This window comes from Lacerta agilis, chromosome 2 (genome assembly GCF_009819535.1).
Source record: "Lacerta agilis isolate rLacAgi1 chromosome 2, rLacAgi1.pri, whole genome shotgun sequence".
Taxonomy (NCBI): Eukaryota; Metazoa; Chordata; class Lepidosauria; order Squamata; family Lacertidae; genus Lacerta; species Lacerta agilis.
The window spans coordinates 105417039-105444886 of record NC_046313.1 but is presented as its reverse complement, the minus strand read 5'-3'; the positions used below and the strand labels follow the sequence as shown (position 1 = coordinate 105444886).

The following is a 27848-nucleotide window of genomic DNA, read 5'->3' as shown; positions in this document are numbered from 1 at the left end:
TAAAAATTGCCACTTGTCAAGCATACAGTTTGGAACTGTAATCTGACTCTCACCCAAGTTTCTATATCGTTCCAGAGATGACTCACACCCAAGGCTGAGTGAAACAGCAAACACTCCTCCCTGGTACTGCTTCCTCTTACCAAGCAGTGTCCTCAGGCAATAATAAAATATCAAAGGGTAAAAGATTAAACACCCCCACCCTCTCCTCATCCTGAACTAGATCTTCACGTGCCTGCTATACAGTGGTACCTCTGGTTACGAACGCTTCAGGTTACGAACTCCACTAACCCGGAAATAGCTGCTCCTGGTTGCGAACTTTGCCCCAGGATGTGAACGGAAATCGTGCGCCGGAGGAGCGCACGCAGCAGGAAGCCCCATTAGCGAAAGCGTGCCTCAGGATAAGAACGGTTTCAGCTTAAGAATGGACCTCTGGAACGAATTAAGTTCGTAGCCAGAGGTACCACTGTATAGTCTTTTTTAAACACTTACACACATTTGCACAATTGATAATGTTATGGTGCTACTGTACATCTAAGCTCTGTGCGCATGGAGTGATAGTGGCCCAATCTTTATTATGAATGAATTTTTCACATTTTCATAGAAACATAGAATTGTAGAGTTGGAAGGAACCCAGTTCAACCCCTTGCAATTCAGAAATCTTGACTAAAACATCCATGACCAGGGGTGCCAACTTGAATATTATGGGGGGGGGGATGCCAGGTAAGCCCCGTCCCACATAACTGATCACATGATACGGCATGTGCACACCATTTGAACTTTGTGGGGACAGCCCCCTCAAATATTTTATTGGGGGGGGGCAAAAGGGCCTCAGTTGGCTCCTTTGTCCATGACAGATGGCAATCACCCTTTGCTTAAAAACCTCCAATGAAGGCAGTGCAGGATTTATGTATAAGCTAAACAAGCTGTAACTTAGGGCCCCACTCTCTTGGGGTCCCCCAAAAAATTTAAAGGGGGAAAAAACTGGATGTACATTTCCAAAATATAAGATAAAAAACAAATAAAATACAGCCTACATACAGCAACAGTGTTTTATTGTTGTGTATGGACCTATTAGGTCCATAAATTACCATATAGCATATAGTCAAAACAAAATAAAATAAAAAATTCATTCCAGTAGCACCTTAGAGACCAACTAAGTTTGTTCTTGGTATGAGCTTTCGTGTGCATGCACACTTCTTCAGATACACTGAAACGGAAGTCACCAGACCCTTAAATATAGTGAGGGAGTGGGGAGGGGTATTACTCAGAAGGGTGGTGGTGGGAATGGGTGATCGGCTGATAGGTGTGGAAAACCTGAATCAGCTGAGCACCCATTCCCACCACCCCTCTGAGTAATACCCCTCCCCACTCCCTCACTATATTTAAGGGTCTGGTGACTCATGAAAGCTCATACCAAGAACAAACTTAGTTGGCCTCTAAGGTGCTACTGGAAGGAATTTTTTATTTTATTTTGTTTTGACTATGGCAGACCAACACGGCTACCTACCTGTAGCATATAGCATATATTCAACACGAAAAAACAGTGACAATTTGTTGTTGACAAAGGAAAGATGGACATATAAAGGGCCCCATTGCCTTCTGTAGCTTAGGGCCTCATCAAACCTAAATCCGGACCTATTATGGCATACAGTGGTACCTCGGGTTAAGAACATAATTCATTCTGGCGGTCTGTTCTTAACCTGAAACTGTTCTTAACCTAATGCACCACTTTAGCTAATGGGACCTTCCGCTGCCACTGCGCTGCCAGAGCACGATTTCTGTTCTTATCCTGAAGCAAAGTTCTTAACCTGAAGTGTTATTTCTGGGTTAGCGGAGTCTGTAACCTGAAGCGTCTGTAACCTGAGGTATCACTGTATATGCCTTATGGCATGGGCAGGCAAACTAAGGCCTGGGGGCCTGATCCGGCCCAATTGCCTTCTAAATACAGCCCACGGACGGTCTAGGAATCAGTGTGTTTTTACATGAGTAGAATGTGTCCTGTTATTTAAAATGCATCTCTGGGTTATTTGTGGGGCATAGGAATTTGTTCATATATTTTTTTCAAAATATAGTCCAGCCCCCCCCCCAAAGGTCTGAGGGACAGTGGACCGGCCACCTGCTGAGAAAGTTTGCTGACCCCTGCCTTATGGCATTTTTGCCTTATGCCATATATGCCTTATGCCATATGGCATATATGCCTAATCCCTTATGCCTTATGGCATACCGGTATATGCCTCATTCCATATGACATATATGCCTAACGCCTTAAAGTTTTAAACACACCATAATTGTTGTTAGGTTGTGGGTGGACACAGCAGACGACACAGTGATTTCCAAACAGCTCTTGTTTATTCTCAGGCTGGAACAGAAGTGAGCTGAAGGCCTCAGCAGCCTGCTTATATAGAACTCAGCTACAAAGCAACAGTAACAACTTCTGTAGTTAACCAATCCCTGAACGTCACTTTACAATTCCTCTTTTGCATATGCTGACCTGAGTGAAAACTGCAGCAGAATGAACTACCGGTATATACACACACCCCTAGTGGCCTAGGGTGAGAACTTCAATACATAACAATTATATTTGGCTTTTTATCTGGTGATCAGAACACATGGTTTGTGTTGTTTCATGTTATTCTTAATGAAAACGATACTGTTTTTTAAAATTGCATAATATTATTTAAGAGATTTGCACTTTCTACTGAAACTTGCAATTTCTCACAATACAGTAATGAGCAGTCTTTCGTGTAATGAAAGTTAGCGGTGGTTACTTCAAGGATGTGGTAAAAAAAGTGGGGAATTCCAAACTCCACTTACCTGCTAAATTCCTTGAGTGACCTCTGGCCAGTCACTGTCTCTCAGTTTCAGCCCCGCCAACCTCACAGGGTCGGTTTGCAAGAGTTCAGTATGCAGGGAAGTTGCCCTGAACTCCTTGGAATAACTTAGGGTGGGAAAGCAATATATGAACATCTGGGCAATTTGTGGGGTTCTGTTGCTGTGAAGGTTTTACTATTGGTTTTTTTATTGTTCATTGCAGTTTTGAAAGCTTTTTTAAAAAAAACCCGCTACCCTTAAAAAGTAAAGGTAAAGGGACTCCTGACCGTTAGGTCCAGTCATGTCTGACTCTGGGGTTGCGGCGCTCACCTCGCTTTACTGGCCAATGGAGCTGGCATACAGCTTCCGGGTCATGTGGCCAGCACGACAAAGTCACTTTTAGCGAACCAGAGCAGCGCATGGAAACGCCGTTTACCTTCCCACTGGAGTGGTACCTATTTATCTACTTGCACTTTGACGTGCTTTCCAACTGCTAGGTTGACAGGGGCAGAGACCGAGCAACGGGAGCTCACCCCGTCGCAAGGATTCAAACCACCAACCTTCTGATCGGCAAGCCCTAGGCCTTATGAACAACAGGGGCAACCTCACAAGTGATGGCCATCTGCCATGGAAGCTTTTTAGCCGAGATTCCTGTATTGCAAGGGGTTGGACTAGATGACCCTTGGGTCCCTTCCAACTAAGATTCTTTCATTCTGCTCTTGGTTAACTGAGGTTGCCACTTTTCCCATGTGGGCTTTCTATGCCTCAGCTGTTTGTGACAACCAGATATTCAACAGGTTCAGCTTCCTCGCCTGTTGATAGGCTGTCTTCCTAACCCAAGGAAATGATGGGCCAGTTGTAAAAAGGAAGACAAGCCTGCTTTAAATATGCTGCTAGGTGAACCATTGCCAAAAGGAGCTGTTGCCCATTTTTTCTTGCAAATAGGAGGAGGAGCAGCAAATGGCATATATGCCTACCGGTAATTCTTTATGTCTTATGGCATATATGGCTTTTGCCTGATGGCATGTATGCCTAAGCCCTTATGCCTTATGTATTTATGTATAAGCTAAACAAGCTATAGCTTAGGGCCCCACTCTCTTGGGAGCCCCCAAAAAATTTAAGAGGAAAAAAACCTGGGTGTACATTTCCAAAAAATAAGATAAAAAACAAGTAAAATAAAATCTACATACAGCAACAGTGTTTTGTGTTGTGTTTGGACCTATTAGGTCCATAAATTACCATATAGCATATATTCAACACAAAAACAGTGACAATTTGTTGTTGACAAAGGACAGCTGGACATATAAAGGGCCCCATTACGTTCTGTAGCTTAGGGCCTCATCAAACCTGAATCTGGCCCTGGATGAAGAAGAGTCTACCACCTTTTGAGGGAGTCCGTCCCACTGTCAAACAGTTCTTACTGTCAGAAAGTTCTCCCTAATGTTTCATCAGAATCTACCCCTCCAAAGCAGGAGAAAGCAAGCTTGCTCCCTGTTCCATGGGGCAGCCCTTGAGACATCTGAGGAGACGGCTATCATATATCCTCTCACTCTCCTCTTTTCCAGGCCAAAAATGCCCTGCTCCTTCAACCGTTCCTCACAAGGCTTGGTTTCCAGACCCTTGATCACCTTTGTCGCCCTCCTCTGCACGTGTTCCAGCTTGCAAACACCCTTCTTAAATTGTAGCACCCAGAACTGGACAAAGTACTCCAGGTGTGGTCTTCCCAAGGCAGAATAGAGCAATACTATTTGGGGGCTATCAGAGTGCTTGGGCCCTTCTTGCAAGTTTCCCACAGGCCAGGGCCGTCTCATCCATAGGGGCTAGTGGCGTGGCATGCCAGGGCATCAGGCCCCCCAGGGGCGCCCCCGCGAGCCCGCTGGCATACCGGGCGCCCCCTCCCCAACCTGCCCCCGCCCCCACGGGCAGGCTGGCGGCCGGGCGCTCGCACGCCAGCTGCGCAGCCGCTGCCGCCCATGCCACTCCCGGGCGGGCTGCAAGCTGGCTGCCCTTGCCTCCCGTCCCGGGAGCACTGGAAGGGCACGCAGAGCCCCGCGCTGCTCCAGCGCCACACCCCTCATCCCCCGCTCGCCCACCCCCCCTCCCGAGGGGCGGCAAGCGCGGGAGGCGGCGGAGAGGCAGAACGCCGGGGGCGCCAGAGGGATCGCCACGCCATGGCGGCCGACCTCCCTAAGACGGCCCTGCACAGGCATCTGGTTGGCCACTGTGAGAACAGGAAGCTGGACTAGATGGGCCAATGGCTTGACCTGGCAGGCTGTCCTTACATGAATAATAATAGTCGTCACCGTCATAATTTCACTTCTCCTTTACACAGCTGCCAGCATTTTTGGAGTCACTTGGGGAATGTGGGGGGTACGGTATGCACTTGTTTTTTTGTGGCGGTTGTTATGTGGCTGCCTTGACAAGCCCCTGCATGTCAGGATGTATCACTACGTCAATGCATACCAGGCAGAAACTCTCATCAAAATCCCCAGAGACAAGGGGAAAGGACCCAGCAGATGGATTTTGTGTAATACGTGATAAAAGCAGTTTTCTATAAATAAAACCCACGTGCCAATTAGTTTAAACAAGTAGTTTGTTCTAGGGGAGGAGTGTCTACATTCTAGCTTGGATTTGGCTGAGAGAAGGCCAATTGTTTAAAAAAAATGATGATAACAATGATATAATGTTTTTAATGATGTTTTTTTAATGATGCGTTTGCTGCCCTGGGCTCCCTTGGGAGGAAGGGCACAATGTCAACTGAATGAATATGGAACGGGAGGATATTAAAGTGGCTAATTTAACAGCACTGTGCAAAAGGGTGTGGCAGACAGCCCTGATACAGAAACCTTACATTTAAGCCAAGAATATTGGGAGGAAATAAACATGTAGAGAGATATGGTTGCAAAAAAAAAAAACAGATAAGAGCAACAAAACCAGATAAGAGCTGAATTGCCTCTACACATGCTTCAGGCAACAAAAGGGTGTGCCATGCCAAGGCAAGTGTTGCAGGAAGATTCAAGGACAATCAAAGAAATTTCAGTGTAGTATAGTATCATATAGGTCTCATACTTAGTACAGAATACATCTCATGCTTATTATACATACTTAGAGTACATATGTAAGAGGCTTATTTATAATTATATTTTGGGGGTTATTCCTGTTCTTAAGTAGTTGTATTGTTTTATACTTTCTGGATGTCCCAACATCATATTATAAAGCAGTTGTGTTCTATATTATAAATCAAGCACTGCTAGTTGTTGTCGCCTCCTCCCCCCCATAATGTATTTCTTATCAATAAAAAATTCAGTATGGCCTGTGCAAGTTTTTATTCTTAGCGTGTGGCCAAGAGAAAAAGAAATGAGAACCACTGCTCTAGGGTATACTGTATTCCAATGTATGGATATGTTAAATGTTAATATTGGTTTTTCTTTAAATACTGTATCTCTGTGTTTATTAGCAAACTTTCTGTGGTGGTGTCTGCACACAGAAGCCTCTTGGTATTTTCGTTTCTCATTCCGCTTAGCTGGTTATAGTTTAGATTTTGCTAACCTCTCTTTTCTCTTTTGTTAAATTTTTGATGGACTGTGTTTGTTATGCAACTTTTTAAAAAATAATTAGAAAGTGAACAAATTAATAAAAAGATTCCAAAACCCATTTGGGAAGGTCTATAACTCAGTAGTATAGCAGATGCTCAACCCATTTTCAATCCTAGGACAAGGAAGGACAACAAGGACAAAGTTTTGCTGGGTATCCAGCCTGGTGAACTAACTATTATGAAGGAGTCAAAAGGTTGCTTGTTATTTTGTGACATTTTGGATTGTATCCTGTTGCTTTTTTATTTATTTGAATATATCTGGGTGGCCAATGTGGCATCTGATTGGCCACTGCAAAAACAGGATGTTAGACTGTTTAGGCAACTGGCCTGATTGAAACAGGTTCCTCTCAAGTTCATGTTTTTGTGTACCGAAGAAGATGGCTCATTTCCTGAGCACTTGCAAGCTTTAAGAGGTTTGCGTTGTGTGTGGTTTCTGCAGACGAGTGAAGCCCTCGGTAGGCAGGTTTTGAACATAACAACAAAAAGTAGCCATTGGCTGGTGAGAAGGGGAACATCTCTTGCAACAGGGGCTGGTACTCTGTGGAGCAAAGCCCAGGGGCCCATCCATGAACTGAAATAAAAAATCTGCCTAGCTGGAAGGTTTCCTTGGAACAATGAAGATGGTTCTTGCTTGCCTGGATGCAGGGGCGGAGCAAGGGGGCAGGGGGGGTGTTCTGCCCCAGGTAGCGCCCGGGGGGTGACACTCGGGGCGGGGCTCCGCCCCCCGCGATCGGCGCCTCCAGCCAGCAGCGAAGAAAGCCGCTGAAAGTGGGCCTTCCCCCTTTCAGCGGCTTTTTTCACCGCTGGGCTCCCTGAGCGGAGCCAGGGTATGGAGAGGAGCGGGCCAGCAAGGAGGGGTGTCACCCACCCGTTGGCTGGGCTCCCGGGCAACGGAGACGGGTGGGCCAGGGAGAAGGGGTGTCACCCCTCCTCGCTGGCCCACCCCTCTCCATGCCCAAACAGCGGCGAAGAAAGCTTTCTTCGCCACTGGCTGGGCTCCCGGGGAACAGAGAGGGGCGGGCCACAAGCGTGACGCCCCTCCTCGGTGGCCCAGGCGGAGGCGTTGCTCCGTGCGCATGCGTCATGATGCCATGCGCAGGGAGTGACGCCCCGCCACCGGGGGGGGGTGCCACTTAGCTTGCCACCCCGGCAGCCAAGCGGCTCGCTACACCACTGCCTGGATGGAAGATGGAGAGGTTCAAGAAATAGTTTTGTGCAGGTAATCAAGAGAGAGGCTGTCTCCAGCCGATGGTGGTTCAGCCTAACCTAAGGTTACCAGATTTTATCCAAAGGACCCAGGGACACTTTTTTTTTTTTTGAAAAGTGAGGAAAAAATGTATGTTTTTTAAAAAGGTATTTAAAAAATTAAGAAGTAATATCTTCTCTTCTGTGGTCCCTCTGTCACATGGCCTTCCTCTGCACCCCAGCCTGCTCTCTTGGAGTGCTAGCCGCCATGGAGCTGGCTCAAGTCGGGCCTGGGCTCGGCTATGTGTCCTTGCCCTCCCGGTGCTCTCCTACCTCTCTTCCTCAGCGGAGGCAGTGGCGAGGCAAAGTCAGGGCTCCCCTCTTTTTTCTCCTTCCTCTTTCTCTCTCTCTCTCTTCTTCTTCTCCTCTCTTCGTTCTCCCTGCATTGGCTCCGGGGTTTTCCTGGCCCCGGAGCGCCGCTGGTCAGTAAGCCGGGTGGCCGGGCGCTCTTGCCCCGTCTTGATTTGGGTCGTGCAGGGGGAGTCAGTGGTTCCCCCAGTTGACGCGCCGGGCATCCCCGATTTCCCCTTGGAAGTGGCGGCAGCGGCAGCTGTCTCAGCAGCCCGGAGCCAGCCTGGAAGTGCAGTTGGCTCTGGCTGGCTTCAGGAGCTGCTCGCTGCCATGGTGCCCGCCATTTTGCCTCGCTGGAAGTCCCCATACGATGTGTCTTGTGCCGTTGAACCAATCGCACAACATTCATTACCTACTAATAAATCTACAACATTTAAGGTGCGACTTATATTCAGGTGCAGCTTATATTTGGGCCAATACGGTATTTCTATTGTAAAAAATGATTTCTCCCCCTTTAAGATTATTTTCTTAGAGGACAGTGGGGGAATTCCTGGAAACTTTTTTTAAAAAGGCACCCATGAAAGTTCCTTTTCTCCCTTTGCCTCCCTCCTTCCTGACTCTTCTTGAAGAGCAAATCAGCATGTGATCTTGGAGCATGGATGGACACAGAGAAGACAGAATTATGTGTGTTTATTTAATGCAGAGGTCTGTGCTGTTTTTGTTTGGTTTTGTGGTTTTTACACACAGGGAGCCAGCGGGATTTCCCTCTCATTTTTCCAGTGACTGAGGAATGTTGTGCAACATTTTGGAACAGGACATTGGGTTGTTTATAGGTTTAATGGGGAAACTTGCAAAAGCTTTGCTGCCCACTCCTTGCTTCGACATTAGTCACTGTCTTCCAAGGCACTTCCAGGAAATAGGCCTTACCTCTGAGCCATTCCGCCTCACAGCCACATCAATCATCGCCTCACAACTGGCTGCACAGAAGTGGTTTTACCATAACCAAGCATGATTTGAATACAGTAGAGAATGCATGGGGAGGGCTGAACAGGAGCACTTTTTCTGTATATGTACGACTGTACTGCAAACTTAAACGACAGAGATCTGAAACAAACGCCACCTTTGGAGAAGTCCTAACTATATCTACTCAGAAGTAAGTCCAATGGGACTGACCTGCAGGTAAATGGGGCTAGGGTGCCAGTCAAAGCAAGCTGGACTGCCTCCTCCCAATTATCCAATGGGTCTCCTGGGCAAACAGACTTAAGGGAGAGCAGGGCAGAAACCCACAGCCCCCACCACTACCTAAATCCATTGGGGACAAAAATATGTCTACTTAGAATGAAGTCCTATTGAATTCAGTGGCGCTTACTTCCATGCAACTGGGGTTCCTTCTTCAATGGAATTTCCTTCCCGGGGGGCCCGTGTGCTTCTCTTCCTGCTGCCACTCGTTTCTCCTCCTAGATTTGCTCTTGCTCTTTCCTTTCTATGCCTTTTCAGCAGGCAGAAAACCAAGAGGTGCAGCTTCTCCCCACCACCACCCGGGAGAAGGCAGCAGCAGTTCGATTTCTGCTTGGGGAGCGATGTGATGGCTGGGCGAGCCCCTTCTCCGTAGCAGAGAAAGCAGCAAAGAGGAGCGGCTTCGGGCAAGAGGCCTGAGGGTTCTAGCAGGGTCCAGAGTCCACGCAAAGGGACCTCGGCCCCTAGGAGTTTGCTCCTATGCTCCTTAACAAAGCCTAAACAGCATTAACTAGGCTTTTGGAAGGAGCAATGTCACAGCCGCGGGTGAAAATGGGGGCACCTAGGATCAAGGCAGAACCCCGGGACGCCTTTACAGAAATAGAATTGTAGAATTGGAAAGGGACTAAGGGTCATCTAGTCCAACCCCCTGCAATGCAGGAATCTCAGCTAAAGCATCCATGGCAGGTGGCCAATCCAAGCTCTGCTTAAAAACCTCCAAGGAAGGAGAGTCCTCCCACCACCTCCACTGTCTTCCACTTTCTCCTACTGTCAGAAAGTTCTTCCTGATGTTTCATCTCAGGAGCTCAAAAGCCCAAGTAACATTTTCACCAAAGACTTCAGGCTGTTTTCTTTGGGCGACTGCCCAGACCAGTCAAAAAAAAAAAAAAAACAACCCACAAAAAGGAAAAACTTGTGGGCCTGGGTTTCCCCGATCACATCAGTCCACCCGGTTACGCTAGCTCGTCTCCGTATGGGATGATTTGAAGGCGGGGACAGGACGGAGGTGTGTGTGTGTGTGTGTGTGTGTGTCGCTACCCCCCCCACCCCTGGTCACGTCTTTTTTCCTCGCTGCAAAGCGGCTGCTGGATTGGGGGGAAGAAGGAAGGCTGCGATCTAACCAAGTAAGTCAGGGTCTTTCCCCATAAATAAACCGAACGTAGTGACGGGCAGGCGAGTCTAAATCTCCGCGGTCTGGAGGGGGGGGGCGGGGAGAAGCAAAAGTCCGTGGCTGTTTGCGACGAGGCTTGTTCCAGACATAGAGGAAAACTCCGGCTGCAGCAGCAGCTCTGCGCGCCTTTGCTGGGATAACGAGAAGACCCATGCTGCCGAGACGATGGGACTTCTTAGTCCTGCTGAACGCTAGTCCACTGGGTCTACTCTGGAGTAGGACTGGCATGGCAGCCAACTGCTGGGGGCGGGCGGGGGGCAGCTGACCCCCAAAGCAAGTAAATAAATAAAAATACTTAAGTAACTTGCCAATTGCTCTGCAGATAACTCGGTTCTTCCCCACCCCCCAGCATAAAGCCTGCCCTCTCCATGGGTCGAGGCCCTTTGCTCCCCCACATAAAATATTTGAGGGGGCTGGGTTCCCCCCAAAATTGATGAGCATTGCCATTCAAATGGTGTGTGTGTGTGTTGTGATCGTTTTTGTGCGCCGCCCCCCCCCCATATTTTATCCTAGTCAGCATCCTTACAAAGGACTCTGCCTTACACCGAGTGCATTTAGCTCAGTCTTGTCTACACCGGCTGGCAGCAGCTCTTCAGAGTTTCAGAGGTGTGGGGGGTATCCCCAGCCTTACTGGGGGTCGCATCTGGGCCCTTCTGCGTGCAAAGCAGGTGCTCCGCTGCTGAGCGAAGCCCCTGCCCATTTCAGATGTTCCAGGAGGGTGTCCCTTTCCAAATTCAGGAAGAGAGGTTGATTCAAATGTTAAGGGCAAATGTCAGCGGACTTTGGGCAAAGAGAACCGAGGATCCCCGGCGCGTCCGTTTCGCCTCCTCCTTGATAGGAAGTTTAGCGTAGGCGCTGCGGGTTCTGGGCTCCCCAACTCCTTTCCACGTCTTTGTTTCTCTCTCGATTTGTGTGTGCAGGGGTGCAAACTTGAATAAAATATTGGGGGGGGAGGTAAGCCCCGCTCCACATAATCAATCACATGATTGGGTACACCCACACTATTTGAATGGCAATGCCCATCAACTTGGGGGGGGGGGGCGTGCAGCCCTCTAAAATATTCCGTGTGGTGAGGCGAAGACCCCTCTGCCCCTAGGAGTTTGCTCCTGTGTGTGCGTGTAGATTCCAGATCAGCTATTCTTAAACTTGTCATTCATTCATTCATTCATTTCCCCCCTGTGAACAAAAGGCGGAGTGGAAATAGCTCTCTCCGCGACATTATGCTCCTTAAGGATAAGATGCATAGCTGTCAACTTTTCCCTTTTCTTCCCTTTAAAAAAGGGGGGGGGGAGTTGACAGCTATGATAAGATGTCCCTTCCATGTGACATCTAACACCACCCACTAACGTCCGCCTGAAGTCTGTGTTTCCTGCACGGCGTACACTCTCCGCGCCGCCTCCCTCCCTTTCCTTTCCTCAGAGGCAGATCGGCAAAGGCAGCCCTCTAACCAGGTCGGTAGGTGATGGGCCTGTGCGCCTGGCCGGGGCGAGTTTCTTTTCTCTTTTCTCTTAACTTGCAAATCTCCTCCAGCTGCCACTTGCTTCAACTACTTTCTTCCGGGATGGGAGATGGGGAGAAGTCAAATCAAAACGATGGGGATTTCCGAGGAAACGTTCGAGCAGGGTGTCCTTTAAGAGGAATGCCATTTAAGAAGAGAAGTTAAAAAAAAAAAAGTTTCATGCATTTGGTGCCAATTGGTTCATGTTTATTTATTTTATTCACTGTCACCCAGAGGAACCTAGACCCACTGCAACGCATATCTCTTTGGGGCTTAACTGACCATGCTGCTATAATCTTCTGCCTTAAACACACCATAATTGTATTTTGCTTCGTATCTGGTAATGATCAGTACCCATTGTTTGTGTTGTTTCGTGTTATTCTTAATAAAAACATTTTTTTTAGAATTGCATGATATTATTTAAGAGATTTGCACTTTCTACTGAAACTTGCAATTTCTCACAATACAGTCTTTCGTGTAATGAAAGTTAGCGGTGGTTACATCAAAGATGTGGTAAAAAGGTGGGGAATTCCAAACTCCATTTACCTGCTAAATTCCTTGAGTCACCTCTGGCCAGTCACTGACTGTCTCTCAGTTTCAGCCCCGCCAACCTCACAGAGTCAGTTGCAAGAGTTCAGTATGCAGGGAAGTTGGAATAACCTAGGGTGGGAAAGCAATATATGAACATCTGGACAATTTGTGAGGTTCTGTTGCTGTGAAGGTTTTATTATTGGTTTTTTATTGTTCATTGTAGTTTTGAAAGTTGAAAAAAAAGCTACCCATAGCCAAGATTTAGGACAACAGGGGCAACCTCACAAGTGATGGCCATCTGTCATGGAAGCTTTTTAGCTGAGATTCCTGCATTGCAGGGGGTTGGACTAGATGACCCTTGGGTCCCTTCCAACTCTAAGATTCTTCGATTCTGCTCTTGGTTAACTGAGGTTGCCACTTTCCCCATGTGGGTTTTCTATGCCTCTGCTGTTTGCGACAAGCAGATATTCAATAGGTTCAGCTTCCTCACCTGTTGATTGGCTGTCTTCCTAACCCAATTTTAAAAAAAATCCTTCCAGTAGCACCTTAGGGACCAACTAAGGGATGCAGGTGGCGCTGTGGGTTAAACCACAGAGCCTAGGGCTTGCTGATCAAAAGGTTGGCGGTTCAAATCACCGTGACAGGGTGAGCTCCCGTTGCTCGGTCCCAGCTCCTGCCCACCTAGCAGTTCGAAAGCATGTCAAGGTGCAAGTAGATAAATAGGTACCACTCCTGCGGGAAGGTAAACGGCATTTCCGCGCTCTGCTCTGGTTCGTCAGAAGCGACTTAGTCATGCTGGCCACATGACCCGGAAGCTGTACGCCTGCTCCCTCGGCCAGTTACGCGAGATGAGCTCCGCAACCCTAGAGTCGGACACGACTGGACTTAATGGTCAGGGGTTCCTTTACCTTAAGTTTGTTCTAGGTATGAGCTTTTGTGTGCATGCACACTTCTTCAGATACACTGACAGTATCTGAAGAAGTGTGCATGCACACAAAAGCTCATACCAAGAACTAACTTAGTTGGTCTCTAAGGTGCTACTGGAAGGAATTTGTTTAATTTTTATTTTGTTTTGACTACGGCAGACCAACAGGGCTACCTACCTGTAACTGCATTTAAAAATAATTATTCTATATTTCTCATAGCTGTACCCGGCCACACGTTGCAGTGGCTCATTTGTTTCAATGGAAAAGGAAGATAGAAAAGAGAAAGCGCACATTTGTAATTCTGTGGAGATATCGCCTCCCTCCCCACAGCTTTCCCTGTTGAACTTTCACCTGCCTCCTCTCCGTCTCCCCCCGTTGTTGTCTGTCTCCCCACAGCTTCTCCCGTTGAACTCCTGACTGCTTTTTGCCTGTCTCCCCACAGCTTCTCCTGTTGAACTCCTGTTGAACAAACGAACATTTACATTTTTATTTATATAGATTTTAAAAAGAAAATATTTTACATTGTTTTTAACTCTACATTTAATAGCATGCTTAACATATTATATTGTGTTTTATGTGCTCTGGTTTTTTCCTGTCTTCTCTACTGGTTATTGAGTGAAATAGGTAGATAGATAGATAGATAGATATAGATGTACATTTATAATGAAATATTTTTTTCAATTCTTTAATTTTGCAAGATTAAAAGGGTTAGCCAATTAATGATGAAATACAGAAAGCAAAACCCACACTGACCCATCTCTTTTTTTATGAAAAATTTATTGGTATTTAAACAAATAACAAACAAAAACCAAATACACACATACTACAAAAATACATACAAACTACAATAGAAAATACAAGATACAAACAAAGAAAGACAAATACATTACCTGACAATACACCTACAACAGGAACACACCAATTTAACTATTTTAATCTTATTTCTAAACTTAATTAATGGACTTCCTCTCGTCCTCTCTTCTGCATTCATTTCTAATCTTCTTTCAGTAACTTTGTAACATTGTAAAATCTTATTTCACACGATTAAACTAACACACTGACCCTTCTCAAATCACTGCTGTTAACATGTCAATGGTGGATTTGCTGAATAAATACTCTGTGTTTCTGAACTGCTAGAATAGCACCCTCTCAAGTAGCAGGGCATTGACCCACTCAGCAGGCCAGTAAGAGCCTACGAAGATGAGCCCCACTGGACCAGATCAATGACCCATGTGGTCTAGCATCCTCTTCTCCCAGCGAGGAGCCAGGTGTTTGTGGGAAGCCCACATGCAAGATGGGAATGCAACACCCCAACTCCCCACTGGTGCTCCCCAGCAACTCATCTTCCTCAGCAATGAGCTACCAGTCGGCCATCAATGAGGTTAAGGTGAAATCAGAATCGTAGGATACCTGACTTCCGGCGAGAACGCCATGCTGGGCGGTCGTGGGTTGCTTCGGTAGCGAGGCGACCCAGGCCAGCCCGGGGGTTGGAGCCCTGCTACCGCACAGCGGGGCTCCGATAAGCCGTGGGAAGAGCGTCCCACGGCTTGGGCTCTCCAGCGAGCCCACTATGGCGCTGAACTCTTCTCCCGATCCCCTTGTAAAAGGGGAAAAGGAGTGAAGAGTCTACAGCGTCGGGCTGTGGAGGCATTGCCCCAACCGGGCGGCGATGCGGCGGCTGCCGCCTGCATGAGCGCGTCGTTCTACCTGTTTTGCATTTAAAAGAAGGAAACTGGAGGCCGTGAGCACGAAGTTAATTGGCTTTAAAATTTATGGCATTTGGCACTCCAGGAGGATCGTAAAAAAGGAGCCCGTTCCTCCTCCCTTTGCTGATCGGAGAAGATAACATTGTTGTGAGCTGCTGCTGCAGTAGTGGATACAAAGTTTCTATGGAACTTTTAACAAGTGAGACTGGTTGAATCCCCGTTGGGGGAATTAAGAGTTCGGAAATATCTCTTTTTGGAAAATGATGGATTGCATTCTTTTTACCCTGACCCGGGGGAAAATGGCGGCTGAAAATTATAGTTGAAGATGGAAAAGTACTGAAACTTGATACCCTATGCCTACTTCTACCATGCTTGGTTTCGTTTTTAAACTGGCGTTAGACTCTGAATTGACTCATGAACAAAGGATTATTCTTCTGAAATTAGAACTGTTAAGCCAGAAATTAATTTTGCTGAACCAGGATCTTGAGGAAAAGTTATATATTACAGGAAAGACCTTTGCTAAATTGGAAAAAAATCTTGCTGGGGAACTTGAGGAAATTTTTGAGAAACAAAGTACAGTGACTGCGCAACTCCAAGAAGCTGAAAGACCCTATTGGTGTGAGAGACCTAGGGGTTGGAATACAATTTATATCCAATTTCTGGGGTGGGAGCCCGGAAATGATGGGCAAAAGACTTGTGAAACTACAATTTCAAGATGAATGCAACTGTGAAATGGAGATGCTGGAAGATGAAGATATGAGTTTCCTGGAGCCCCCTGCAAGGATATTTATGGACTGTGTCTGGTCTGTTGGTTTCAAAGGAAAAGAGGACATTCTGGGTAATGTTGTGGTAAAAAGATGGAGAAATGTCGGGGAAGCGACCCCGAGATTGCGAAGGAAAATGGTTAGAAGAGGGATAGGGTGAGACTATTTAAAATATAAACAGGACGGCTCACCATGGTACCCTGAAGTCAGTGTGTTAAGAGTTTAAGATTTTGAACTAGTGAAGAGATATTGGACATGTTTATTAGCAGCAGTTTAAGAAAATAAGATGTAAGATTGGAGCTAAGAAGTAATAGGTTATATCATGAAGTTAAAAATAAAAATTAAGAAGTTTGTTTGTTATTATGAACATTATATGTAATAATTGAACATTAAGAAGTTTGTTTAGATAATTTTGATGATTTTAAATTTATATATGAGAAGTTAGATGTAAGATTGGAGCTAAGAAGTAATAGGTTATATCATGAAGTTAAAAATAAATATTAAGAAGTTTGTTTGTTATTGTGAACATTATATGTAATAATTGAATATTAAGAAGTTTGTTTAGATAATTTTGATGATTCTAAACTTAAAGATGAGAAGTTATCAAAGTGGATTGGAATTGGAAACAAAGGAGAGAGGATGGGGGAAGTCATTTAGTAAGATTTGAAACAAGAATTTTTTTTTAAGATGAATAAGAAATATTGGTGTTTGTTTTGTTGTATTTGTTGTTGTATTGTTGTTTTGTTTTGTTTGTATTATGTGGAAAACTAATAAATTCTTTGTAAAAAAAAAAAACAGAATCGTAGGATACCTGATAATGGATCCAATATCTGGAAAGTGTGTGTGTGTGTGTGTGTGTGTGTGTGTGTTGGTGGCCTCAGTTCACAAGCCAGTTCCTTTCTGTTGGCTTCATTTCGTTTCTACTTCAGGTGACCTAAGACCAGAAGCTTTGTGCGCAACCGGAATTGCCCCTGGAGTGCAATTTTTCCCAGAAGTGTCTCTGTGTGAAAGAGCTCGCATGGCAGCCCAAGACGATCATGACCAGGTGGAGTCTCCCTTATTCTCCAATGGACCCACCACAGAAAGGCAAAAGACAGGTAACTGTGGCCTCCCTATTTGGCAGCAAGACTTTTGGAGCGGAGATGGCCTCCCAGATGTTGTCAGGCCACAACTCCCAACCAACCCCAGCCCACGGGCCATGCTGGCTGGGGATGAGGGGAGTCTAACAACATCTAAGGGACACAGGTTCTCCATCCCTGATTTGGAGCAACCAGCAGCTGCCCGTGCAAAAAGATTCTGCTCTAGGAAATAACAGCTGGATTTAGGAGTATCTTAACACAGTCATACTTTGCCTTCAAAACATACAGGTGAAACTCGAAAAATTAGAATATCGTGGAAAGGTTCATTTCTTTCAGTAATTCAACTTAAAAGGTGAAAATAATATATGAGATAGACTCATGACATGCAAAGTGAGATATGTCAAGCCTTTCTTTGTTATAACTGTGATGATTATGACGTACAGCTGATGAGAACCCCAAATTAACAATTTCAACTTTGTGAGCACCTGTCTGTCAGCGGCAGAGACTGTGTGAGCATGGACAGCTCCCTCAGTGCGCTCGCATACTGCCAGTGTTGAACATGAAGCAAAAATGATTCCCCCCCCCCTTGCGGCTTAGGACCCTCATACCTAAGGGACCGCCTCTCCTGGTATGTCCCAGGTAGGACCTTAAGGTCCTCAAATAATAATTTGTTGGAGGTCCCGAGCCACAAGGACGCTAGGTTGGCTTCAACTAGGGCCAGGGCCTTCTCAGTACTGGCCCCGACTTGGTGGAACAGTCTGGCACAAGAGACCAGGGCCCTGCGGGATTTGGCATCTTTCCGCAGGGCCTGCAAGACGGAGCTGTTCCACCTAGCCTTTCGGTTGGTTTCAGTTTAACCCTGATGTTTCGTTCTTTTGGGGTGATTGATGGGCTACTTGAAAATGAGGCTGAAGTTTAGATTTAGTTTTAAATTGTATTTTAATCTGTATTTTAATGAACTTTTTATGTTTTTGTTGTGGTTTTTATTGGTGTTAGCCGCCCTGAGCCCGGTTTGGCGGGGAAGGGCGGGGTATAAATAAAAATTTATTATTATTATCATTATTATTATTATTATTAAATGCACTTGATTTCTTTTTAAAGGGGCCAGCCCTAGCAAGCCTGCCAATTGGACTATGCCTTAAGCAGCAAAATGTCTTGGGGTGACACAGTCTGTGGGTGACCCTGACTCTGGTGGCCGTGTGTCCTACTTGGCAGAGTACAGTCCTCTACTTTGTAATGGCTTCTGTTCATTTTGGGGGGGGGTTGGGTTAAAAACAAGAGGGAAGAGACGGGATTAGAAAAAATTGAAACTTTTGCCATCCCCCCCCCCTTTGGGTATAAGCTAATGCAACATATCACCCCACTCACCTACCCAATCCTTTTCACTGGAGCAGGCAAGGAGTGCTGATGAGTCTTCTTCTCCCCCCCCCCTTTGTGGTTAGCACACAATGAGTGTCCAGCTGTTTTACGCCAGCACAGGGGGGCGTAGCTAGCCACTCGGGTGCCTGGCATGGGGGCATGCCCTGCAGATGGGGGCGGGGCGAGCTGCCTGTGGGGCGGGGTGATCTACCCATGGGGCGGGGCGAGCCTCTCCGATGCTTGGAGCCTCTCCACCGCCCGCCCTCAGCTGTAGGGTGGCTGAGGGAGAGGCAACAGGCAGTCATAAATCCCACACTGCCTTTTCAGGCAGCCTAGAACCAGCAGGTGCCTAATCCACCACGTCACTCCTAAAAAGTTCCATAAACCTTTTTTTTTTTTTTAATAATAAAAAACAACTCATTTTGTCACCCCCCCCCCTCCTCAGTGATGATTCCCGGGGAAGACCGCACACCCCACACACCCCTTCCTCTGCCAGTGCGCCGGCAGACCATCTTCATTATTGTTATCATCATCCTCGTTGTTATTATTGTCATCCTCACCATTGTCCTTGGCACTGGAGCTGGTAAGTAGTCCAGCTGTACGTGCTGCTGCCTTGATACATTTTTTCCTTTGACCTTCCCCCCCCCCCATTCCTTTAGCCATGTATATTCCGCTATTACGGCAGGTCTGAATTGCAGATCTGGCCCTTTCCTGGATTTCTCTCTTTGCAACAAACAGCCTTGCTGCTTGCCAGTCTCTATGCTATGTTGAAATTAATTAGGAAATTGGAGTCCTTGGAGAATGCAGGAAATAAAGTAGAAAGTTTGCAAGGACTCAGGCCAGGACGGCAATAAACAATGATTTTCTCTATTTTTGTTGTTGAAAGTATAAAACAAATTCCAGTTACACTCGGTACACTTTGACCATAAAACTAAGAAACGATAGCTGAAGAAGAATAAACGAAACAGGGCCTTGTCCTGGAGTTAACAGTCGTAACTAGAATTTGTTTTATACTTGCAACAACAAAAATAGAGAAAATCATTGTTTATTGCCGTCCTGGCCTGAGTCCTTGCAAACTTTCTGCTTTATTTCCTGTGGTCTCTATGCTATGGCCAACCTGCCACCAGGTTTCCATAGTGCAGCTAAAAGATGGCACCCAGTATCAATGCATGACTGAAGCTTCCATTGTTACAGGTTTTGGGTGGGTGGGTTTTTGGGAAGCAAGACCTCCCCAAACCCTTAGACTTGGTAAAAGTTAGAAAATAAAATTTAGTTGAAAACTGAAGCCCATGGACTCAGCTTATGCTGATGAACTGGGCCAGCTTGGCAGGGATAGTGGAGATAAGGCATTAAGGAACAAAAATGAGTCACTGAGACAAAGGGAGTGGCTCTCACCACAGAGAACAGAGGAGAAGGTTGCCAGGGCAACCGGGCATGATGTGAGAGAAGATTTTGCGCTTTGGCGCAGAAACAAAGGGGGAAGTCCTCTGCAAGGGCTGCTGGGAAGGAGGAGGAGGAGTTTGGACTTTCACTCCCCTTAAGGAGTCTCAAAGCGGCTAACCATCTCCTTTCCCTTCCTCCCCCACAACAAACACTCTGTGAGGTGAGTGAGGCTGAGAGACTTCAGAGAAGTGTGACTAGCCCAAGGTCACTCAGCAGCTGCATGTGGAGGAGCGGAGACGCGAACCCGGTTCACCAGATTACGAGTCCACTGCTCTTAACCACTACACCACACTGGCTCTCACGCTGGAAGAGAAGAAAGGCAGAATCTTCTGGGCTGGTGGGCTGGCTGGTTGAAGGCAGTTTGGGAGAGACGCCTTCGCCTCAAGAGCTGCCATACAAACTCAGGTATAAATATGTGAATAAAACATACTTCTTAAGCCACTATGGCCTCTGCTGCACCTTCATTTCCCCAGACCCTGGAAGAAGGCCAAGACCCCTGGAATCTTGTGCACTACTGGGCAGAGATTGGGGTGGCCTCTAACAGTATTCCACAAAAGGCAGGAAATGGCTAAGGTCAGCACTGGGTGGCTTTCTATGGGATGGGTTTCCTTGTGGTAAGTGTTGGTTTGATAGACATGGCCGAAAAATGGAATATAACTTCGGGCCCATGTAGACCACTGTTTTATTGAAGGTGGATTATGCACATAGCTGTCAACTTTTCCCTTTTTTTAAGGGAAATTCCTTTATTCTGAATAGGATTCCTCGCAAGAAAAGGGAAAAGTTGACAGCTATGATTATGCAGGATGTTCTCGACACAAGAATAGTGCATCACTAGTGGACTTACTCTGTTTCTTTCTTTCATTCATTCATTCATTCATTCATTCTGCCATGCTTCCCCGATGCTCCCTCATTGCTGCAGCAGAAGGAGGTGAGTGGGTGGCAGCTTCGTCAGGGGCAGTAGAGAGAGGCAGAGAATCTATCCTCAGCCCCCCTGCCAGCCACAAGCTGAGTGTTTGACTAGGAGCTCCTCATCTCCCACACCTGCTGGCCCCATAGCATCAGCTCCCCTACACAACAAAACCCCCTAAACAAATAATGGAAACCTATGAATAGCATGCAAAATTGTAGCTTGGGGGGGGGGGGGAAATACCTAAAGCAGTGGATAGGAAAAAAACCACAAAGCAGTGGCTGGTTGGGCGGGGGGGGGGTCCCCTAAAATACAGTTTGTTATCTGTCAAGGACACACATCTGCTCCAGGCAATCCTTTGTATTGTTACAAAAGTTGGGTGCCCCCCCCCTGCTAAACAGTAGCAAGATCCCAGGGGATTCCAGGCATTCACCCAGGGCCTGTGTTCTTTTGGAGAATTGACACACGGCAGAGACTGTTGTAGCTTTAAGAAATATGGTTTATTCACCTACAGTATTTACACCTTCAGTCTGCACGGAGGGAGTCCAGATCTTACAGCATAGTGATTTCAAGAGGGGCTTGTCCCCCACAGCAGGGCAGCTCTGGAATCTAAGGCATCTCTCCCATCTCTTCAGCCAGCCTGCCCAAAATGGATCCCAGTCTTTCTGCTTCCTCCTCCTCCTCCTCCTCCTTCCCAGAACACCTTACTAAAAGACTCCCTTTTCCCTTCGTCGTGTTAACAGATTTGCTCTTTGCTAGGCCAGCCAGGCTGCTTTGCATAAGCCAGCCCAGGGATTCCTTGTCTGGGCACAGTTCTGCAGCTTGTACTTTCATCCATATCCCAATTAATCAAAATCCTACCATTTATTAATTTCTAGGGTTTAGGGCCACCACCACCCCCCAAAAAAGAAACCTATAATGCCACATTTACCCACCTAGCAGTTCGAAAGCACGTCAAAGTGCAAGTAGATAAATAGGGACCGCTCCAGCGGGAAGGTAAACGGCGTTTCCATGTGCTGCTCTGGTTTGCCAGAAGCGGCTTTGTCATGCTGGCCACATGACCCGGAAGCTGTCTGCGGACAAACGCCGGCTCCCTTGGCCTATAGAGCGAGATGAGCGCTGCAACCCCAGAGTCGGACACGACTGGACCTAATGGTCAGGGGTCCCTTTACCTTTTAAGTCCCACCATGTTCAATAAAGGATTGAATTCAAGGCAAAGGGAACACATTTCTGTATGAAAGTTGTGCCAGCTGCATTGGATGGTGTGGCCACTCCTCAAAAAAAACTTACCCTGGATCACCCTGGTGGCATTTAGCAAACACTGCCCTGGTGCCCGAGAGGGTTGTGGTGGCACAGCTGCAAGCATTCCTGAAAGGAAGCTAAATGGGCGAGGGTGAGACACGAAGAGCACCCTCCCCACCATGCCCTCCCCCCCCCCCCGCTGGCCCCTCTCAATGTGGGGGGTGGGGGAGTTGGCACCCCTGAGCCTCAGGGTCCCGTCCAACTCTATGATTCTATGATTCTGCCCATGGTACTCAAAAGGAGGAGGTTGGATAAAACAGCATCTAACTCTGTGTTTTTTCTTCGGCCAGTCTGTTCTTGTGAGCTCCATGCATGTGCATCTGGTTGGAAAAGGTACCAACAGAAATGCTACTACTTTTCAGATGTGGAAAAGAACTGGACCCTAAGCCAGAGCTTCTGTGCTTCACAGGATGCTTCCTTGGCAGTGTTGGAAAGCGAGGACGAAATGGTGAGAGATGCCAATATTTTGGCTGCTGAACATGAATGTCCTTTGCGACAGTGATAAAGACGCTCAGCCATTAGGGGCTTTGATGGACTTTATAATGAAGTCTTTATCAGGCATAGGCAAACTCAGTCCTCCAGATGTTTTGAGACTACAACTCCCATGATCCCTAGCTAACAGGATCCCCAGTGGTCAGGGATGATAAAGAAGAAGAAGAGTTTGGATTTGATATCCCGCTTTATCATTACCCGAAGGAGTCTCAAAGCAGCTAACATTCTCCTTTCCCTTCCTCCGCCACCACAACAAACACTCTGTGAGGTGAGTGGGGCTGAGAGACTTCAGAGAAGTGTGACTAGCCCAAGGTCACCCAGCAGCTGCATGTGGAGGAGCGGAGGCGCGAACCCGGTTCCCCAGATTACGAGTCCACTGCTCTTAACCACTACACTACACTGGTTCTATGATGGGAATTGTAGTCCCAAAACACCTAGAGGGCTGAGTTTGCCTATGCCTGGTCTTAATCATAATATAAAGCCTCTTAGAATTTTACCCGCAAAACACAAATACATCATATCGATATTGGCAAAAGAGGTTTGCAATGCAATCATAGCCATGCCTATGCATAAGTAAGTCCTATTGAATTAAATGGGGCTTTCTGCCAGGTAACAAAACTGCTATTGTGTTTGAAAAGCTAAGCAGGGTCTGCTTTGGTTTCAAACTGGATTGGGACCATGTGTTGAGGTTCCTGGCTGCATTTCGGACTAGATGACCCTTGGGCTCCCTTCCAGCTCTACAACTCTATGATTCATTACCCACATTATGTATGAACTACTTTTGCAAGGTAAGTAAGGTTAGGATTGCACCCTAAGTTTTATTATTTCTTAAATGGAGATCCTCCAGTCCTAGCCCAAAGTAGGCTGCAATAGATGGCAGGTCACAGCTGGTAACCTGTCTAAGAAGGTAGGGGTCCACTCATCTATTTGAATGCTTTATTAATTTGTTCGCCTGGAACCTTCATTATACACCTTTAGCTGCTGGGCAAAAACGTTCCTTTTTAACCAGGCCTTTCATTGATCTGATAGACGTCCTATGCCCTTTTTAAAATGTGTTATTTTGGGGGGGAGGGCTATTGGGTTGTTGTTTATATTTTTATTATGTATTTTGTAGTTTTTTTTATCTTGATACCTGAGACCCCTGGGTATAGGTGGTATATAAGTGTATTTTAATCCACATTTCAGGCAGCAACAATGAAATAACCAGGTGCAATATAAAAACAGAAAAATTGTATAGAGTCCAAATTATAAATCACATCTAAGTACTTGCAGATGTTCAGCTGCAGCACGATTTGCCTGTGATTCTAGCAACTCACATCCCTTAACATTCATTTATTCTGATCATTAAAGCGCTTTGTGATGGCTCTAAAAGGCAATAATCCCTTTTGGATCGGTGTCAGCAGAGAGCCAGGACAGCGCTGGAAATGGCTCCATGGAAACAGCTCGGCGTAAGTCCTCTCCTTTCTCTTCTGTCCTTCAGTGGTGAGACCACAAAACCAGATGCCTCCAATGAAACTGATAATAGTCAAGGGTATGATGCAAACTTGTGCTCAGATTTGCACCTGTAGCTGTGTCCTGTGAAAATGTTCAGGGATGCAGGAGAGGATATATTGTTTGATTATAACCTTTCCAACTTGTGTTAACAAGTTCTACAATTTAGCAGAGTAACATTCCCCTTTTTAAACCTGCACTGCGGATGCATTTGCTCAAAGGCCCGGAAACTGCAATTAATCCAGAATGCGGCAGCTAGACTGGTGACTGGTCCTGAGAGATCTACATTGGCTCCCAGTACGTTTCCGAGCACAATTCAAAGTGTTGGCGCTGACGTTTAAAGCCCTAAACGGCCTTGGCCCAGTATACCTGAAGGAACGTCTCCACTCCCATCATTCAGCCCGGACACTGAGATCCAGCGCTGAGGGCCTTCTGGCAGTTCCCTCACTGCGAGAAGCAAAGCTACAGGGAACCAGGCAGAGGACCTTCTCGGTAGTGGCGCCCGCTCTGTGGAACGCCCTCCCTTCAGATGTCAAAGAGATAGACAACTACCAGACATTTAGAGGACATCTGAAGGCAGCCCTGTTTAGGGAAGCATTTAATGTGTGATATTTTTGTTTCTGATTTTTGTTGGAAGCCACCCAGAGTGGCTGGGGAAATCCAGCCAGATGGGCGGGGTACAAATAATAATAATAATAATAATAATAATAATAATAATAATAATAATAATAATAATAATAAGTTACCTTTAGTCCCTCATAAAAGAAATAGACATGACACAGTCTTCTATAAAAGTATAAAAAGAGTTTACTCACTCACTCATTCTGTTCACAGATGGATCCCAGAAGGCAGACTTAAGTTACAAAAGTAATATACCTGGAATCTATCCCATAAAGAGATAGTCCCTTTGTCCTCTCTTAGCTAGAAGCCAAGAGAGCATCTTAGGCTAAACAGATGTTGCTTCTTTGATGAATGTCAAAGAGAGAGAGAGATGGTGGCCAGTCCTATGGTCACATGTAGAGGAAGTCTGTCCCAGCCTAGGAGGAAACAGGAAGTTCCGACTGGCTGGTCCAGACACCCCCTTTTTATGTTGTACTTGACTGCTCTGTGTTTTACACCCCACAGAATCAGTAGGTTAGGCAGAATCCATTCTGTTATCCACCAGGCACAAATGTCTCCGTGCTATTGTTCTTTGTGGGAACTTGGTCTATAAATAAGGGGGCTTTCAGCACCCTGGACAGGTCACTGGGAGCTGATTATACATCCCACCTAGACTACCCCTCCTAGGCTCTCTTCAGCTAAACGCAAAGCCTTAAAGCAGCAACCCTCTGGACATTGGCTCTCCATCTAACCTTGCTTATGTTGTAAAGAAGGAACTGAGAGCATCAAACACCTGACTATAGTTCCTTTGGGGATGATTGTTCAGACCCCTGGGCTCTCACTTGTGGGGTGTCTCAGGGTTCTGTCCTCTCCCCCATGCTTTTCAACATCTACATGCAGCCGCTGGGAGAGATCATCAGGGGGTTTGGGCAGGGTGTTCATCAGTATGCGGATGATACCCAGCTCTACCTCTCTTTCAAATCAGAACCAGTGAAGGCGGTGAAGGTCCTGTATGAGTGTCTGGAGTCAGTTGGAGGATGCATGGTGGTTTCTCATATGTCGAAAAAACCGCATTCAAAACTTTGTAAGTTGAGGTATCGTGCCACCGCTTTCCCTTCGTAAGTCGAAAATTTCGGAAGCGGCGGCCATTTTTCACTTCCGGAGGTCATTCGGAAGTCGAAAAATATGGAAGTCGAGTTGCTCATAAGTCGAGGTACCACTGTACCAGACTTTTAGGAGACATCTGAAAGCAGCCCTGTTTAGGGAAGCTTTTAATGTTTAATAGATTATTGCATTTTAATGTTCTGTTGGAAGCCATCCAGAGTGGCTGGGGAAACCCAGCCAGATGGGCAGTGTATAAATAATAATTTATTATTTTTATTATTATTAAGGTTGGATGTCAGTGGAAATGGAGGAAACTGCGCCTATTTGCATGACGAACCCAGACCCAACTTCATAAGATGCAGTAATGAACTCCACTTCATCTGCACCAAAACTACAGTTTGAAAGAGACCGGAGCAGTGCCTGGTATGAACTGCCTGGTGTGAACTGCTAGAGTGTTATTTATATAAACTATTGGCTGATTCACAAATGTGACAACACGTCGCTGGTCTAAACTAAATAAAGATGATTGGGTGTTTCACACACAACCTTGCTGTTATTTTTTGTTGTTATCCTACACTTCCCATCTCAAAAGAGACACTCAAGACAACCACTGTAGTGGGACATTTACAGGCCTTTGGTTCTCAGGAGAACTATGGCTTGTTCTCTCTCATTAGGACAACAACCCAGACATTGCATATACTGGGGTAGCCAACCCGGTGCCCTTAAAATGACATGGACTACAACACCCAATTGGCCAATTGGCAGGGGTGACTGGAGTTGTCATGTTGGCTACCCATATGTGCATGTTGGCATGCACATCAATTATCCCACTATCTTCCCTATAAGACTGGTGTTCCAGGCTCTTGTATGTTTCTTATTTATCAGGTAATTTATTAAACAGGTGTGTGGGTGTGGGTGTGTGGGGGTGTATATATATATGTGTGTGTGTGTGTGTGTGTGTGTATATATATATAAACTGGCTTCCTCAATACATCTCACAAATCACAGCATTCAGCCACCAAAAGTACCCCTGGACTCTTCAGTTCTCAAAAACAGCAGGATTTTGTTTCTCACCTGGTCTAAATGATGAGGTGACTTAAGCCAGTTTCCTCAGATCTGGTGGGGAAGCCTTTCTCTATCCCCCACCTTGGAATGGGTAAATCTGTTGAGGTTTTTGACTACGTGCCTTGATTCAGCTGCACTACTGAGCAATTAACAATTGGCTGACTGCCCAGAATCTGATCAAAGCTCTCTGCTGATCTCAGGGGCGGAGCGAAGGGGGGCATAGGGGGCGGGCTGCCCTGGGTACCGCCCGGGAGGGTGACACTCGGGGCGTGGCCCCGCCCCCACCATCGGAGCCTCCAAGACCTCGCTCGGCCTTTTTTTGGCGCTGGCTGGCCTGCAGAGCCGCGGCATGGAGGCGAGGGGCGGGCCAGCGGGGAGGTGCGCCCCTCCTCGCTGGCCCGCCCCTCACCTCCATGCCGCAGCTCCGCCCAGGGAGCCCAGCGCTGAAAAAAGCCCTTTACCCCCTTTTCATGCCCTCACCCCCCCCCCTTTCCAGCGGCTTTTTTCCGGCCCGGATGTACTACGCATGCCTGGACGCCACGACGCATGCGTTGTGATGTCACGGTGCACGCGTCATGCCCCGCCCCCAGGGGGGTGCCTCCGCACTGCTGTCCCAGACAGCGAAGAGGCTTCCTCCGACACTGGCTGATCTGCCTAGTGATATGGATCCTGGTAACAGTCCGGTAATTGGAAGAGGTTCCCATAAAGGCAGTAGTAACACTCATTACCTTCTGTGTGGAGTTTGGTTTAGTGGTTGAGAGGTTGGCGTGTTAGAGAGAAGAGTTAGAGGGGAAATGTTTTGTTGCTTTCCTAAGATCCTGTCTGTATATACTGTACATAATAAACAACGTAGAGTTTAAGCCAGTTACTAGTAGCAGCGTCTGAGTTACTGCTTCATACTGTCTAGCCGGCATTTGCAACCAAGCTTCTTGGAAGTCTGCGTGTACTCTGCTGTCGTCTTTACAGTACTCTGCAACTCGTTCTGTGTAATCCAGACACAGACTCTAACAAAATCAGCCAATGATGGTTTCTCTTATTTTCCCATTTTGTCCAGTCCTAAGTTTAGTTCTCTACATTTCTGTCTCAATTTGCAATTTATTTATTTATTTATATTATTATTATTATTATTATTATTATTATTATTATTATTTATTTTATAAACTCCTTGTGGAAATGTATCAGCATCGTAGTGGGAATGTCTCATAATATATTCATTTGGATGCAAATTTCCC

The 27848-nt window shown here is 46.5% G+C and overlaps 1 protein-coding gene across 1 annotated transcript in view; it reads left to right on the top strand.

The window, feature by feature from the left end:
• Window positions 1-10253: 10253 nt before the first annotated feature.
• LOC117042103 (C-type lectin domain family 2 member B-like) overlaps window positions 10254-27848 on the top strand; it is a 28950-nt gene continuing 11355 nt past the window's right edge. Inside the window, exons 1-3 of the mRNA XM_033141581.1 lie at window positions 10254-10302; window positions 16704-16871; window positions 18658-18795. Of these exons, the coding sequence (XP_032997472.1) occupies window positions 16793-16871; window positions 18658-18795 (217 nt within the window). The 5' untranslated portion in view covers window positions 10254-10302; window positions 16704-16792. The remainder of the gene's footprint in view (window positions 10303-16703; window positions 16872-18657; window positions 18796-27848) is intronic.